The sequence below is a fragment of the Lepus europaeus genome, chromosome 11 (assembly GCF_033115175.1).
Source record: "Lepus europaeus isolate LE1 chromosome 11, mLepTim1.pri, whole genome shotgun sequence".
In the NCBI taxonomy this organism is placed as follows: Eukaryota; Metazoa; Chordata; class Mammalia; order Lagomorpha; family Leporidae; genus Lepus; species Lepus europaeus.
Window position 1 is genome coordinate 39,203,242 of NC_084837.1, and position 17,063 is coordinate 39,220,304.

A 17,063-nucleotide genomic window follows, 5' to 3' on the forward strand; every position below is an offset into this window, starting at 1 on the left:
GTTTTTCAGAGAATGCAGAATCTGTTGATCTTAAACAATTTTTTGACCAACATTTTTCACATATATACTATGTGTTCTTTGAAAATTTTGTGACCATTGAAGCTAGTCTTAAACAGAAAGGTAAGTTGTTAGCTTATATTCTGGCTTATAGTGATATTCTCAATAGTTGTCTTTAATAACTTAAAGACTCTTGGACATTAATTTTTTTTTTTTTTTTTTTTTTTAGTGGGAGGTAAAATAGCAAGGTTTATTAGGGAAGGGACATCTGTAAGGATGGATGGATGGATGGGCACCTCTCCCAACAGAGCCTTAGAGACTGGGGAGGAGGAAGGAGGGAGGTTACATGTTGAGTGGAGAGATTACACCTGACCAGGCCAGGCGGGTGGCTCAGCAAAGATGCAGAGAGCTGAGCGCACAGTCCAGTTGAGGCTGGGGGTTTTTAAGGAGATGGGTCTTGCTTCCCCACCTCTGCTCCTCTTGGGACAAAGGGCTTTTTGGATGTAAATAGAAAAACTTCTCTCTCTTTTTTTTTTTTTTTTTTGACAGGCAGAGTGGATAGTGAGAGAGAGAGAGAGAGAGAGAGAGAGAGAGAAAGGTCTTCCGTTTTGCCGTTGGTTCACCCTCCAATGGCTGCTGCGGCCGGCGCATCTTGCTGATCCGAAGCCAGGAGCCAGGTGCTTCTCCTGGTCTCCCACGCGGGTGCAGGGCCCAAGGACTTGGGCCATCCTCCACTGCCTTCCCAGGCCATAGCAGAGAGCTGGCCTGGAAGAGGGGCAACCGGGACAGAATCCGGTGCCCCAACCGGGACTAGAACCCGGTATGCCGGCGCCGCAAGGCAGAGGATTAGCCTGTTAAGCCACGGCGCTGGCCCGAAAAACTTCTCTTGAAGGTCTGAAACAAAGGACTTTATGGATGTAAATGTTATCAGACAAGAGGAAGGGAGCAGGGTGTTTGAGATGCAGATACTGGGCTGCACCTGGGAGATTGTGGAAGATTGTCAGGCAGAAGGGGTGGGGACCTCCACCTGGCAGGTTATCAGGTAGAAGGGGGCAGGGCAGGATGCGAGGGCCAGGCTGCCCCTGAAACATTATTGGGATGACTTTGAGATGCGGATGCAGATGCATATGCTGGACATAGATGTCTTCTCTTTAGGCCTGTTACACACACATAAGCTCATAACTGACTTCCTACCTAACATTCCCCCCTCAAGAGGTAATACCCAAAATTCTCCTTTGGGATTATGGATGGAGTTCCGTTTTCTGTAACTTCTTCAAAGCTGGCATGTGGGCGTTGAGGAGGATTTGGGTATTTTCCTCTTGCTATCTGTCTTATGGTGTGCAACAGTGGCCTTGGAAAGACTGTCCTGCTCGGTCCAGAGGGCTGCTCAAGTTGTCCAATGGAATGGGCTGGAAGCCTTGTCTGACGACCATTTGGAGTTTGACAGCCTTTAGTCTGTTAGAGACAAAAGGAACAAGGACATTAAAAACATAAGGTCCAAAGAGAAGCAGCAAGATTACAGAAGTTATTGGGCCAAGGAGAGGAAATAGGCAGGATTTCCATGACCAGATGTCAGGCCAGAAATCCCAGCCCTGCTTGGCCTGGTCCTGGAGCTGTGTGGAATTGTCCAGGAAAAGTACAAATTTGGGTTTGTACTTGTCCAGTCTGATTGACCCAGAGACAACATTCTTCCTGGAGCATGGCACAGATACCTCTCGGAGCAGCAGTTAGCATTGGACATTAAATTTTAATATTAATGTATTTTCTGTCAGATAGCCTTTTAAATTTATTTATTTTAATTTTATTGAAAAAGGATGGGCTGGGGCCAGGCTGAAGTCAGAAGCCTGGAACTCAGTTCAGGTCTCCCACATGTGTGGTAGGAACAAGAAGCTGGATTGGAATATGGACCTGGGATTCAAACCAGCTACTCTGATGGGCGATGCAGATGTATCAAGTGGTGACTTAACCACTGTGCCAAGCAACTGTCCCTGTCAGATAGCTTTTTGGTACCCCCTCACTATTTTTAGTCTGGAGCATGTATTTAAAAGACAATTGATGGATCAGTATTACTGTTCTTATTACTTTGTGCAAAGGATTAAAAGATTTGTTTTTTGGGGGAGGTCAGATTTACCTTACCCCACCTTCTTTTGGCTTAAGGATGTGTGTCAAATTTGAGCAGTCTCTTTCATGTTTTCATTTTCAGAGCTCGTTTTTAATTCACAATGTATCATGATTTGCTTTTAAATCCAAATATGTGAAACCTGAACTTAATTATTCAGAGAGGGAGAGAGGGGAAGGGGCCATGATATAGCCTGTGCAATGAATAGAATATGCTTTAAGCATTTTACTAAAAGATTACTGGAAAACTTCAGTGCTTAAGATATTTTAAGCTTATTAAATGATTGTTAACAATGACAAAACATGTTTAAAATATTTTAGGTCACAAGTCTCAAAGGGAGGAATTGGATGCTATACTTTTTATTTTTGAGGTAAGTACCTGTGAATCTTAACTTTTTTCTCTGTTTCAAAAACAATTCTTTGACTATACAGAGGAATATATTCAAAAATTTTAAAAGATGTATTTATTTGAAAGTCAGTTACAGAGAGAGAAGAGACGCAGAGAGAGAGAGAGAGAGAGAGAGAGAGATCTTCCATCTGTTGATTCACTCCCCAGATGGCTGCAATAGCCAGGCCAGGGCTGGTCCAGGCTGAAGCCAGGAGCCAGGAGCTTCTTCCGTGTCTCCTACATGGGTGCAGGGACCCAAGGATTTGGGCCATCCTCCACTGTCAAACACATTAACAGCGAGTTGAATTGGAAGCAGAGCAGCCTATACTTGAATCTGTACTTATGTTGGATGCTGGCATTGCAGGCATCTGCTTAACCCACTGAGCCATAGCTCCAGCCCTGAATATATTGAAATTTTAAATTTTGGCCGGCGCTGCGGCTCACTAGGCTAATCTTCCGCCTTGCAGCGCCGGCACACCGGGTTCTAGTCCCGGTCGGGGCACCGATCCTGTCCCGGTTGCCCCTCTTCCAGGCCAGCTCTCTGCTGTGGCCAGGGAGTGCAGTGGAGGATGGCCCAAATCCTTGGGCCCTGCACCCCATGGGAGACCAGAAGTACCTGGCTCCTGCCATCGGATCAGCGCGGTGCGCCGGCCGCAGCGCGCTACCGCGGCGGCCATTGGAGGGTGAACCAACGGCAAAAGGAAGACCTTTCTCTCTGTCTCTCTCTCTCACTGTCCACTCTGCCTGTCCAAAAAAAAAAAAAAAAAAAAAAAAGGAAAAAAAAAAAAAGAAATTTTAAATTTTATAATGAAACACAGCGAATCTGCCAGCCTTTTCAATAACTAAATGTAATCTTCTAATCTGTATTCTGTTTTTTTTGTTGAGGTATATCACATATTTTTAGGTATAAATTGAACTGTGTTTTTACACATTTGTTAGCACAAAATTAGTATGATATTCCAAGTGCTCGTAAATAATGAAAGTTTTAATTTGTGGACAGTTAATGCAGATGTTTCTTTTTCTTTTTTATTATTTATAATTCATTTTTACCTGAGAGAGTATATGTATATAACTGTTCTATACCTAGAGGATTTATCATTTCTGCTGTAACTGCTTTTCATTGCAACTGGTATAAAATTTAGATGTTTTAATCATTGTCATTTTACTTTGAATTGGGGTGAGGCAAGTCTTTATAAATAGAAGGAAACATAGTTTGAGGGTGCCTGAGTAAAATTTGATGCTCTACTAAAACTTGTGTTTTATTTATAGCACAATCATAAAAATTAAGGCTTCCCCTCCTTTTAAAATTTTTATTCATTTCATTTTTATTTGAAAGAGAGAAAGAAAAAGAAATCTTGCATCCTTTGGTTCACTCCCCAAATGCCTGTAATAACCACGACTGGGCCAGATGAAAACAGTATCCCAGAACTCAATCTGGGTCTCCCACATGGGTGCCAGAGGCCTAAGTATTTAAGCTACCTGCTGCCTGCCGGGATGCACATCAGCAGGAAATGGACTCAGGAACAGAGAGCCTGGGATTCTAACTAGACACTCCATCCCAAGATGTGACTTAAACTGCTGTCCTAAACCCCCCTTTTAAAATAACTCTGTGCTCCTTAATCGGTAAATGTCACAGTAGTATTCTGATCTTTAAAAAGAATTTAGAGGGGCCAGTGCTGTGGCGTTGTAGGTTAAGCCTCCACCTGTGGTGCTGGCATGCCATATGGGTACCGATTCGAGTCCCGGCTGCTCCATTTCCCATCCAACTCTGTGCTAATAGCCTGGGAAAGCAGCGGTGGATAGCCCAGGTCCTTGGGCCCGTACACCCACGTGGGAGAACTGTGATGGAAGAAGCTCCTTGCTCCTGGCTTCAGATTGGCTCATCTCTGGCCATTGCAGCCATTGGGGAGTGAACCAGCAGGTGGAAGATCTCTTAGTCTCTGTCTCTCCCTCCCTCTCTCTAACTCTTTTGAATAAAATAAATCTTAAAAAAAAAATTTTGGAGTTATTTAGAAAGTTATTTAGAAAGTCTTGTGACTTGGTAAGCATGGTAAATGGAAATCAGTTTCTAAAGAATGTGTATTTTACCAGCTACTAATTGAAGATGATTTATAGTTTTGTATTTTGAATATTTTGGTAATAGTCCAGAAGAATTTGATCAGTCTAGTTAATATCTCATTTGTTGATTGAGTCATGGTTAAAAATATTTTTGGGGGGCCAGCACTGTAGTGTAGTGGATAAAGCTACCACCTGCAGTGCTGGCATCCCTTATGGGCGCTGGTTTGAGTCCTGGCTGCTCCACAGCTCTCTGCTATGGCCTGGGAAGGCAGTACAAGATGGCCCAAGTCCTTGGAGATCAGGAAGAAGCTCCTGGCTTGGGATCGGCACAGCTCCAGCCATTGCAGCCATCTGGGGAGTGAACCAGCAGATGGAAGACCTGTCTGTCTATCTCTCTCTGTCTCTCTGTCTCTCTCTCTCTCCCTCTGTCTTTCTCTAACTTGGCCTTTCTTTCTTTCTTTTTTTTTTTTTAAAGTGTTCACATTGTGGTACCTTAGGTTAAGTAAGCTGCCACTTGCTATACCTTGGCATTCCATTTTTTTTTTAAAAAGATTTATTTATTTATTTGAAAGGCAGAATTAGAGAGAGAGAGAGAGAGAGAGAGGTTTTCCATCCGCTGGTTCACTCCCCAATTGGCCGCAATGGCCAGCACTGTGCCGATGGGCAGCCAGGAGCCAGGAGCTTCTGGGTCCCCCACGCAGTTGCAGGGGCCCAAGGACTTGGGCCATCTTGTACTGCTTTTCTAGGCCCTAGCAGAGAGCTGGATTGGAAGTGGAGCAGCCGGGTCTTGAACTAGCGCCTATATGGGATGTCGGCGCTTCAGGCCAGGGCATTAACCCACTGTGCCACAGCACCGGCCCCCTCCATTTTTTTTTAAAAAAGATTTATTTATTTACTCAAAAGTCAGAGTTACACAGAGAGAAGGAGAGGCAGAGAGAGAGAGAGAGAGAGAGAGAAAAAGAGTATATAGTATATAATTGTTGGCTGGCTATGGGAGACATAGGTAGGGAAGGCAAAGGTAAAGAAGGTTATGGAAGTTCTGTGAGACCAACATTTATCTGTGAAGAACTTTGTACTCATCATTTTTTTATATGGAGCTCACTAAAGATCATATCAAAGGGAAGACATAGAAATGTAAAATATGAATATTATTCTTTGATCATAATCATAAAGGCACAGATTTGGGAAATAAGCATATTGAGATTGAGGTTGGAATCTTTGTTCTTGCAGTTTCTAGCTTTAAAAATTTTTTTTTTAACATTTATTTGAAAGTCAAAGTTACACAGAGAGGAGAGGCAGAGAAAGAGAGATCTTCCATCCGTTGGTTCACTTCCCAATTGTCTGCAACAGCTGGAGCTGTGCCGATCTGAAGCCAGTAGCCAGGAGCTTCTTTGGGGTCTCCCATGTGGGTACAGAGGCCCAAGGACTTGGGCCATCCTTTACTGCTTTCCCAGGCCATAGCAGAGAGCTGGGTTGGAAGTGGAGCAGCTGGGTCTTGAACCGGCGTCCATATGTGATGCCGGCGGTTCAGGCCAGGGCGTTAACCTGTTGTGCCACAGCGCCGGCCCCATCTTTTAAAATTTTTTTAAAAAAATATTTATTTTATTTTGAAAGGCAGAGTGATGGGGGGGAGGGGAGAAAGAGATCTTCCATCCCCTCGTTGACTCTCCAAATGGCCACAATGGGCAGGGCTAGGCCAGGCCCAAGTCAGGATCGTGGAACTCCCACGTGGGTAGGAGGGGCCCAAACTCTTGGGCCATCTTCCCAGATACATTACCAGGGAACTGGATTGGAAGCTGAGCATTGAAGACATGAATTGGTACTCTGATATGGGACCCTGGACTTGTAGACAGCAGCTTAAACCACTGCACTTCAATGCTGTCCTCAGTTTCTGGCTTTCTACTGAAAGCACACTGCTTAACCCAAATCCTCATTTATTGAATGAGACTAATAAACTTCTTTTTGGAATGGTTGCAAGGATTAATGAGATACAGTTACATAAAGTATATTTAATGTTTGGCCCTTTTGAGTATTCGGTTAATAGCGTTGCTAAATAACAGTAATAAGACTAGCAGTAACAATAAACACAATTGTCATTGAGCAAGTGGATGGGAACTGAGAGAGTAATTCAGTGGTAAGGTTGCTGTTGATGAGGGAGAATTTAAAAGAAAAAATCCTGATTGGTTTAGGGCTCCTAAATTTTGAAATGTTACTTTCATGTGTATATCCATAATAGCATCTGGGCTTTTTTGGGTTCATGTAAATTAACTGAATACAAATTTTGATGAGATTTTTATGAAATCAAAATATTTTCCCTAGGTTTAGCAAAACAGTAGAAAGAATCACTCAAGAAAGAGGAAAATGTCACAAATATTAATATCTGGAAGAACTGAAAACAAATCAGTGATATTTACAATGCAGAAATTCTAGCATTTCGACATATATAAGAATCAGTATTTAGGGCTGGCGTTGTGGCGTGGCAGGTCAAGTCTCCACCTCCCACACCAGTGTCCCATGGGTGCCGGTTTGAGGCTGCCCCACTTTGGATCCAGCTTTATGCTAAATCTCCTTGGGAAACATCAGAAAATGGCCCCAGTGCTTGGGCCTCTGCACCCGCTTGGGAGACATGGGAGAAGCTCCGAGATCCTAGCTTTAGTCTGGTCCAGCCCTTGCCATTGGGGCTACTGGGGAGTGAACCAGCAGGTAGAAGATCTCTCTGTCTCTTTCTCTCTGCAACTCTGCCTTTCATATAAATAAAAAAGTAAATCTTTAATAAAAGAATCAGGGGGCCGGCTCTGTGGTGTAGCGAGTTAATGCCCTGGCCTGAAGTGCCGGCATCCCATATGGGTGCCAGTTCGAGTCCCAGCTGCTCCTCTTCTGATCCAGCTCTCTGCTATGGCCTGGGAAAGCAGTGGAAGATGGTCCAACTCCTTGGGCCGCTGCACCTGTGTGGGAGACCTGGAGGAAGCTCCTGGCTCCTGGCTTTGGATTGGTGCAGATCCGGCCGTGGTGGCCTTTTGGGGAGTGAACTATTGGATGGAAGACCGCTCTCTCTCTCTCTCTGTCTCTCCTCTGTCTGTGTAACTCTGACTTTCAAATAAATAAGTAAATCTTTAAAAAATAATAAGAAGAAATATCCTTAATTTCTATCATTATTATAAATGATAACTTTTAGTAATTTGCTGTTCCAAGTCTTTGTCAGTGTTACTTGTTGGTTTGGGGAAGTTTTCAAATATTGATCAATGTGCCAGTACTATCAGATTAGCTCAAAAGACTATTTTGTGTTGATAATGCTATCTTTTACATAAGAAACTATAAGAACTTAGTAAGTTTCCTTTAACTGTTCACATTTCACAGGATGTGGACTCATTACTCTTTATTCATCTCTTGTTTTATTCATATTGATTTTTAGAAAATATTACAACTTCTTCCAGAAAGGATTCATCAGCGATGGCAGTTTCATAGTATTGGTAAGTAATATGTTTTACATTTGAAATAAGTGATAGTATATGAAAATGCTCATTAAATAATTGGTAGTTAATTGAGATTAATTCATAGTTTATGCTTTTATAAAAACAAAATATAGGAAATAATTTGGGATATAAGATAAAAAATACAGATGAAAGATTTTTAGTTAAGATGGTGTCATAAGTTGTTTAGATCTACATCCTTCTTTACTGTGAATCCACTAGCAGTGATGGTAAAGCTGGAAAATAAATCAGGATCCACATCAAGATAAATATCTCTGTGTGTCAGAAATGGAAAAGAAAATACAAAGTACCAAGAGCGGAAGTTAGAGACGCCACATTTATAAGCAAGCGGTATAAGCTGGCAGTTTAGTCCATAGGAAAAACGGCTGGAGAGATGAGGGGACTGTTAAGCTTACTGCTGCGAAGACTAAAATAAGGCTTCCTAACTGATGAAAAGAAAGAAACAAAACAAAACAAAAAAAACAAAACCCTGCAGCGGATTACTGTCAGAGACCAAGTAGGCAGGACGCGACAGATTTTCTGTTATCAGGAACTAAGCCAAAACGCTGGCTGGCTTGGAGTCTCCTTCTGCAACAATCACAGCATCACACCAGGGCTCTTGAGCTGTCTTTGTAAGGTTTACTTATCCCCCTTCGGATTGAAAGAGTCTGCAGGTAAGTACTTACTGGCTTTGGTTCAGGGTTTCGATGATGTCAGTCTTGATGGCTAGTGATTCTCATGCCCTTTTGTTACAGACCTTGTATTCATTTGTGAAAGTGTGTATATTTGTCTTTACAAAGGGAGTTATAGATTTATTTAGGCCCTACATTTATTAATCAATTCTAGCAAATGAAATCTCTGAGCCTTTGTAATGATATAGGCTACTACAATTATCATTTTTGGACAGATAAGAGGGATATTGATGCAGTGACTAAAAAAGACAAAATCCTAAATAGTAACACCTTTTAGAATGGATTTTTTTCCCGTTAAGATGTATTTATTTATGTGAAAGAGAAGAGACAGAGAGATCCATGTGCTGAGTCACTCCCCAAATGGCCACAATGGCTAGGGCTGGGCCAGGCCAAAGGCAAGAGCCCAGAACTGCATTTGGTTCTCCCACATGGTGTGGCAGAGGCCCAAACACTTGTGCCATTATCTTCTTTCTCAGATGTGTTAGCAGGGAGCAGGATCAAAAGCAGAGCAACTAGGACTCAAACCAACTCTCCAGTATGGGATGGTAGCATCACAGGCAGTGGCTTAACCCTCTGTGCTGCAACATAAGCCCCCATAGAATGATTTTTTTTATGTGTATAGTTGGACTAAAAATAATGTTGCCAAGAATATATAAGGAATTCTTAGAACATACTATAGTTGGAAAACAAGTCAGTTTTTTAAAATAGGCAGAAGATTTGAATAAACATTACACTGAACTATTTATGAATTACCAATAAGCACATAAATAAAATATTCAATAAAATAGTGAAATTCTGTTTTGTATTTCATAATCATAAAAATGTTATTGGGATTGGCATTATGGTATAGCAGATAAAACCATTGCCTGCAATGCTGTCATTCCATATGGGTGCCAGTTCACATCCTGGATGCTCCACTTCTGCTCCAGCTCCCTGCCAGTGGCCTGGAAAGGCAATGGAAAATGGCCCAAGTTTTTAGGCCCTTGCAGTCATGTCGGAGACTTGGATGAAGCTCCTGACTCTTGGCTTTGGTCTGACCTAGCCCTGGTAGTTGCGGCCATTTGGGGAGTGAACCAACAGATGGAAGACTCTCTCTGTCTCTGACTCTATCTGCTTTTCAAATAAATAAATAATAATTTAAAAAAAAAAAAACAGTCCTTGAAAGTTGTCTGCAAAGAAACTATTTGAGACATCCAAACTGCAGGTATTTGTTGGGTCTCCTGAGAAATGTAGAATTTAGTCTCCCAAGGAGCTTTAGGCTCCCTAGTTGTCATGACTAACAGTATTGTAAAAATGGTCTCTAACTTGAGAAAATAAGTATGTGGTCATTTCTGTCACTCAAAAAAAATCCTACAGATGTTTCCTTTTCTCTATGTGTGTGTATGTGTATGTACTAAGGAGAAAAAATCATTGACTCTGGTTGATTTTTTTTAAAGATTTATTTATTTATTTGAAAGACAGAGTTACACAGGAGAGGAGAGGCAGAGAGATAGAGAGAGAGCTCTTCTATCCGCTGGTTCACTCTCCAAGTGGCCGCAATGGCTGGAGCGGCCCCAATCTGAAGCCAGGAGCCAAGAGCTTCTTCCGGGTCTCGCATGCGGGTGCAGGAGCCCAAGGACCTGGGTCATCTTCTACTGATTTCCCAGGCCATAGCAGAGAGATGGAGCTGGGACCAGAACCAGCGCCCAAATGGGATGCCAGCACTTCAGGCCAGGGCTTTAACCCGCTGCGCCACAGCACCGCCCCCTCTAGTTGATTTTTAAAAAAATATTTATTTACTTATTTGAGAGGTAGAGTTACAGAGAGAGAGAGGGGGAGAGAGACAATGAGGAAGGTTTTCCATCTGCTGGTTCACTCCCCAATTGACTGCAATGGCTGGAGCTGAGCCTATGCAAAGTCAAGAGCCAAGAACTTCTTCTGGATCTCCCATGCAGGTGCAGGGACCCAAGCACTTGGTCATCTTCCACTGCTTTCCCAGGCCATAAGCTGAGAGCAGGATTGGAAGAGGAACAGCCAGGACATGAACCAGCAACCATATGAGATGCCAGTGTTGCAGGTGGAAGCTTAGCCTACTGTGCTACAGTGCCGTCCCTTCTAGTTGATTTTTTTTTAAAAGATTTATTTATTCATTTGAAAGAGTTACACAGAGAGGAGAGGCAGAGAGAGAGGGAGAGGTCTTCCATCTGCTGGTTCACACCCCAATTGGCCGCAACGGCCGGAGCTGCGCTGATCCGAAGCTAGGAGCCAAGAGCTTCTTCCTGGTCTCCCACGCAGGCACAGGGACCCAAGGACTTGGGCCATCTTGTACTGCTTTCCTAGGCCATAGCAGAGAGTTGGATCGGAAGTGGAGCATCCAGGTCTTGAACTGGCGCCCATATGGGATGCTGGCACTTCAGGTCAGGACGTTATTCCTCTGCACCACAGCACCGGCCCTTCTGGTTGATTTTTTTAAAGATAGTTTATTGAGGGTCTGGTGTTGTGGCACAGTGGGTTATGTTGCCACCTGTGATGCTGGCTTCCCATGTGAGCATTGGTTCACTTGGCTGCTTTACTTCCAACCCAGGTCCCTGCTAATGTGCCTGGCGAAGCAGATTACAAAGGCCTAAATACTTGGGCCCCTGCCACCCACCTGGATGGAATTCTAGGCTCCTGGTTTCAGCCTGGCTATTTGGGGAGTGAACTAGTGGATGGAAGATCTCTGTCTGCCTGTCTTTCCTTCTCTGTAACTCTGCTTTTTAAATAAATAAATACATCTTTAAAAAATAGCTTTGTTGTATAATTTTCATAGATTAAAATTACTCATTTAAGTGAAAAATCCAATGACTTTAAAAAAAAATATTTACTTGAGAAGCAGAGCTACAGTCAGAAAGAGGGAGAGACAGAGAGGGAGAGACAAAGTCTTCCATCTGCTGGTTCACTCCCCAAATAGCTGCAACAGCTGGAGCTGGACTGATCCAAAGCCAGGAGCCAGGAGCTTCTTCTTGGTTTCAACACTGATTCAGGGGCCCAAATACTTCTGCTGTCCTCCACTGCTTTCTCAGGCGATAGCAGACAGTTGGATCAGAAGTGGGGCAACTGGGACCCAAACCGGTGCCCATATGGGATGCTGGCACTGCAGGCAGATGCTTAACCTACTACACCACAGCACAGCCCCCCTCCAAGTGACTTTTAAATATATGCAGTGACTACAATTCAGAGTAGTCTTAGCAACTCAGAATATTCCTTGAGCCCATTTATAGTGAGTTGCCGTTCCCACCTCCAGTCTGCTTTCTGTTTTAGATAATTTTTTGTCTTTTTGGATGTCTCATTTAAATGAAATCACCCAATTTATATTAATTCAAATCTAACTTCTTCAACTTAGCATAATGATTTTTGTTTGATTGTTATGTTACAACATATATCAGTATTCCTTTTCATTGCTGCATAATATTCTGTGTGGATATACCATGTTTTATTTATTCACCAATTAATTGTATTGTTATAGTTTATTACAACTTACTTGTTTTGTTTTCTTACGTATTCCTTTGGATTTTTTAACTATAGTACAATGTCATCTACAAATTAAGGTCATTACTTTTTTATTTTTAGTACCTTTTTTTAAAATTATTGTGCCTCTAGTATAGCATTGAATAAAAATGATAAGAGCAAGTTTCCTTGCATTATTCTTGATTTTAGGCAGAAAGCAATCTTTTAGAAACATTTTATATGATGCTAGCTGTGGTTATTTTGTAAATGCCCTGTCAAGTTGAGGAAGTTCTCTTTTATTCCTAATTTGTTGAGAATGTTCTTAAAAATTAATTTGAAGACAGAGAAATAGACCTTCCATCTGCTGGTTCACTCCTCAAATGCCCACAACAGCCTGGACTTGGGGGCTGAAGCCAGGAGCCAGGAACTCCATCTGAGTCTCCTAAGTGGTTGGCGGGAACGAAGGTAGTTGAGCCACTACTGCTGCCTCTCAGGGTACACGTTAGTAGGAAGCGGGAATTAGAAATGGAGCCAGGGTGCTTAGCCAGATACTCTATGGTGGGTTCCAGGTGTCCCAAGTGGGATCTTAACTGCTTTGCCTAGCACCCACTCTATTAAGAGTTTTTCATCATGATTGTATGTTGTATCTTATCAAATGCTTTTTATCTGTTGATAAAATCACTGTCAGTGTCATTGATAGTTTTGTTTATTAGCATCACTTATTTCACTAAGTGAATTTCACATATTAAACCAACCTCACATTCCTTGAGGTAAGTCTCAGGATTAGCATTTGTAGTCCTTTTTATATGCTGCTGAATTAAATTTGCTAATAATTTGTCAAAGTTTTGCCTCTGTGTTTATGAGAGATGTTGCTCTATATTTTTCTTCTTTGGCTTTAGTGTCGAGGTATTCATAATCTCTTAGATTAGTTGAGAAGTTATCCTTCTTCCTTTGTTTTCTGAAAAATTTGTGAATGAATGGTAATTTTTCTTTAAATATTTGATAAAATTCAAAAGTGAAACCATTTGAACCTGGACTTTTCTTATTTTCTAAAACTTGTTATAGGTTTATTCAGATTTTATATTTCTCTTTGAAAAAAAAAAAAAGATTTATTGAATGGGAGGGAGGGCAGAATAGAAAGTATTTCTGTGTTCCTGAATCTATATATATGAAATACATGAAATTTGTATACCTTAAATAAAACTTTTTTAAAAAATCAACTACAAAGAAAAGAGTTTATTTATTTGAAAGGCAGAGATAGAGACAGAGATCTTCCATCTGCTGGATAACTCCCCAAATGACCATATGGCTGGTGCTAGTCTGATCTGAAGCCAGGAGCTTCATTGAGGTCTCGAGACCCATGTGGGTATAGGGGCCCAAGCACCCCGGGCCATCCTCTGCTGCTTTCCCAGGCGCACTAACAAGGAGCTGGATGGGAAGTGGAGCAGCTGTTTCTTGAACTGGCGCCCATAGGAGATGCCAGCACCATAGATGACGGCCTTCCTGCTATGCCGCAGCATGAGCCCAAGTTAGTTTTTATAATCTGTGTCTTTTAGGAATTTACCTGCTTCATCACAGTTGTCTAATTTGTTGATATAAGGTCGTTCAAGTTACTTCCTTTTAATTCCTGTGAGGATCAGTAGTGATGTCCCCCTCTTTAATTCCTGACTTTGATACTGTGTCTTTTCTCATTGGCCAGTTTTGCTAAGTTTTTTTTGTATTTGCTGATGTTTTCCAAAAATTATTGGTATCATTTTTTCTCTTTATCTGCTTTTTATTTCATTGATTTCCATTCTAATCTTGTTATAAATTCTGCTTGTTTTGGACTTAATTTGTTTTTTTGGAGGTCCAGTGCTGTGGCGTAGTGGGTAAAGCTGCTGCCTGTGCTGCCAGCATCCCATATAGGCGCCAGTTCAAGTCCTGGCTGCTCCACTTCTGATCCAGCTCTCTGCTATGGCTTGGGAAAGCAGAAGATGGGCCAAGTTCTTGGACCCTTGCACTTATGTGGGAGACCCGGAAGAAGCTCCTGGCTTCTGACTTCCAATCAGTGCAGCTCCAGCCGTTACAGCCATTTAGGGTGTTGAACCAGCAGATGGAAGAACCCTCTCCCCCGCTTTCTCTCTGCCTCTGCCTCTCTGTAATTCTGTCTTCAAATAAATAAATAAATCTTTTAAACAATTGCCTTTTTTTTAAAGATATAAGCATTGGGTACTAATTTGATACCTTTCTTCTTTTCCGATGTGAAAGCATAAATTTTGGGGACTAGCATTGCGGCAGGGTGGGTTAAGCCACCACCTGCCACGCTGGCATCCCAGAGATGCTGGCATCCTATACTGGAGCACTGGTTCCAGTCCTGGCTGCTCCCCTTCTGATCCATCTCCCTTGCTAAACTCCCAGGGAAGGCAGTAGATGATGGCCCAAGTACTTGGGCCTCTGCCACCCATGTAGGAGACTTGGATGGAGTTCTTTGTGTTGGCTTGGCTCAGCCCAGGTGGTTGAGGCCATTTTGGGAATGAACTAGCAGATGGAAGATCCTTCTTCCCTTCCACCTTCCCTTCCTTTCTCTCCCTCTCTCTGAAACTTTGCCTTTCAAATAAATAAATTTAAATAAATGAATAAATCTTAAAAAAAGAGAGTTCCTTAATAAAAAAAGCACTATAGATTTCCCCTAAGCTTTACCTTAGTGCATTGTATAAATTTTACGGTTGTGTTTTCATTGTCATTCAGTTGAAAATAATTTTTAATGTCCCATTTGGTTTCTTCTTTCTCCATAATTAATTAAGAGTATGTTTATTTTGTAAAATTTCTGCAACTGCCACTGTGGCACAGTGGGTTAAGCTGCTGCCTGCAGCTCTGTTATCCCAAATGGGTGGTAGTTTGAGTCTCGGCTGCTCCACTTCTGATCCAGCTCCCTGCTAATGTGCCTGGAAAAGTATCAGAAGATGGCCCAAGTGCTTGGGCCCCTGCACCCACATGAAAGACCTGAATGAAGCTCCCTAGCTTTTGGCTTCAGTCTGGCCCAGCCTTAGCTGTTGCAGCCATTTGGGGAGTTAATCAATGGATGGAAGACTTCTTTTTCTCAGCCTCTGCCTCTTCTTCTCTGTACTCCGCCTTTCAAATAAAAGAAACAAACAAAAGAAGATACTTTCACATATTTTTATCTTTTGTGATTTTCACCTTTCTTTGTGGTCAGAAAGTACATTTATCATGGTTTTAATCTTTTTAAAGTAATTAAGCTATTTATATCCTAGAATGTAGTCTCTCTTGAAAATTGTTCCAATGCGCTTACACAAAATATGTATTCTTTTGTTATTTAATATGTTAGATTAATGTATGGCAATGATATGAATCTTCGAGAGAATACTAGAACAAATGCACAATATTCATGGGTAATAGACTTTATAATATAAATATAGCAATTCTTGTTAAAATTCTTGTAAAGATTTTTAAAATGTAGCTTAATACTTTTATTTAAAATTTTATATGGAAAATCAAACACAAAGCAATTTACAATTAAAAATCAGGAATCTAAAAGATGGTAGTGTTGGATATTTCCATATCCATTAGCAAGATATTTTATAGAGGTGTAGTCATAATAGTCATAATAACAGTACCTTTGGTCGGGAATGAACAAATACAGTAGATTAATGAAGCAGAGCATTGAAGTCACCCGGAGACATAGGCTTATACATGGTAACTTAAAGTATGACTGAAATGACATTACAGTTTATTTGAGTGTTATAAATCCCTAAAGAGTTAGTAATACGATGGCTTAACCATTTGGGAAAAAACAAATTCTGTTCTTCCCACACACAGAAATAAATATCTTCTGGATTTCAAGACTTAAATGTGAAAAGCAATATTTTAAACTTTTTGAAGAAAATACTTGTTTTATTGTTCCAACATTAAAGTAGAAAAAGTAAGTATACATAAAAAAGGAAAATATCAGAGAATGGATTGTATTAAAATTTACAACTTTTATGAATCACAAAATACCTCTTCCCCCCCAAAAAACATGACTGAGATATTAGTCATGAGAAGATACTTCCAATCATGGAACTGCCATAGAATTAATAATCAGTATGTATAAGGAACTCCTCATATTAAAATAAAAATCCGGCTGAAAACCATAGAAAGGATGTTCAGGTAATATGTGGAAACTTGAATGGTCTAATGAGAAGATGTTTACTGTCACTAGGAAACATTAAGTGAAAACAACATCATGATGCTTATTTTCGGCTTGTCAAATATTAGTCAAATATTAGAGCATCTGTCAGTGTTTTCTACTGCCAAGCAATGTGGTACCAGAGTGCTCCTATACTGCTGATAGTACTGTTAATTGTCACAGTGACTTTGCAGAAAATTTTCTGATATATGGTGAAGTTTAAATTGGTAATTTCATTCTTGTACATATACCCTGGGAAAGTTCATGCATGTACAGGGAATTGTGAATAAGAACATTTATCATAGCATTCATAATACATCACAGTAAATTTGAAAAGACACCAAGTATCCCAGTGTAAGGAAGATAAATACATTGTTAAATGTCCATACTGTGGAATAGTATACAACAATTAAAATGAATCAACTAGAGCTACGTAAATCAGTATAAATTTCAGAAGCTGATGTTATATATGAAAAGTAGTTTATAAATGTCTTGTGGTACCATTTATATAAGATTGATTTGAGAGGCACAGAGGCAGAGAGCTCCCATTTTCTTCTTCATGCCCTAGATGCCTGCAGTAGCTATTTTAGGGCCTGACTGACACTGGGAACCAGGAATTCAGTCCAGGACATGGGCTACAGACACCCAGTTACATGAGCCATCACCTGCTACTTCTCAGGATGCACATTAGCAAGAAACTGAGACTAGGG

At 41.2% G+C, this 17,063-nt stretch overlaps 1 protein-coding gene across 3 annotated transcripts in view; it reads left to right on the forward strand.

Moving 5' to 3' along the window:
• Positions 1–17,063, forward strand: part of RALGAPA1 (Ral GTPase activating protein catalytic subunit alpha 1) — a 265,029-nt gene that overhangs the window by 34,537 nt on the left and 213,429 nt on the right. For all 3 annotated transcript variants that reach the window (XM_062205258.1, XM_062205261.1, XM_062205260.1), the window contains exons 2-4: positions 10–120; positions 2,437–2,486; positions 7,974–8,031. In XM_062205258.1, the coding sequence (XP_062061242.1) occupies positions 10–120; positions 2,437–2,486; positions 7,974–8,031 (219 nt within the window). The remainder of the gene's footprint in view (positions 1–9; positions 121–2,436; positions 2,487–7,973; positions 8,032–17,063) is intronic.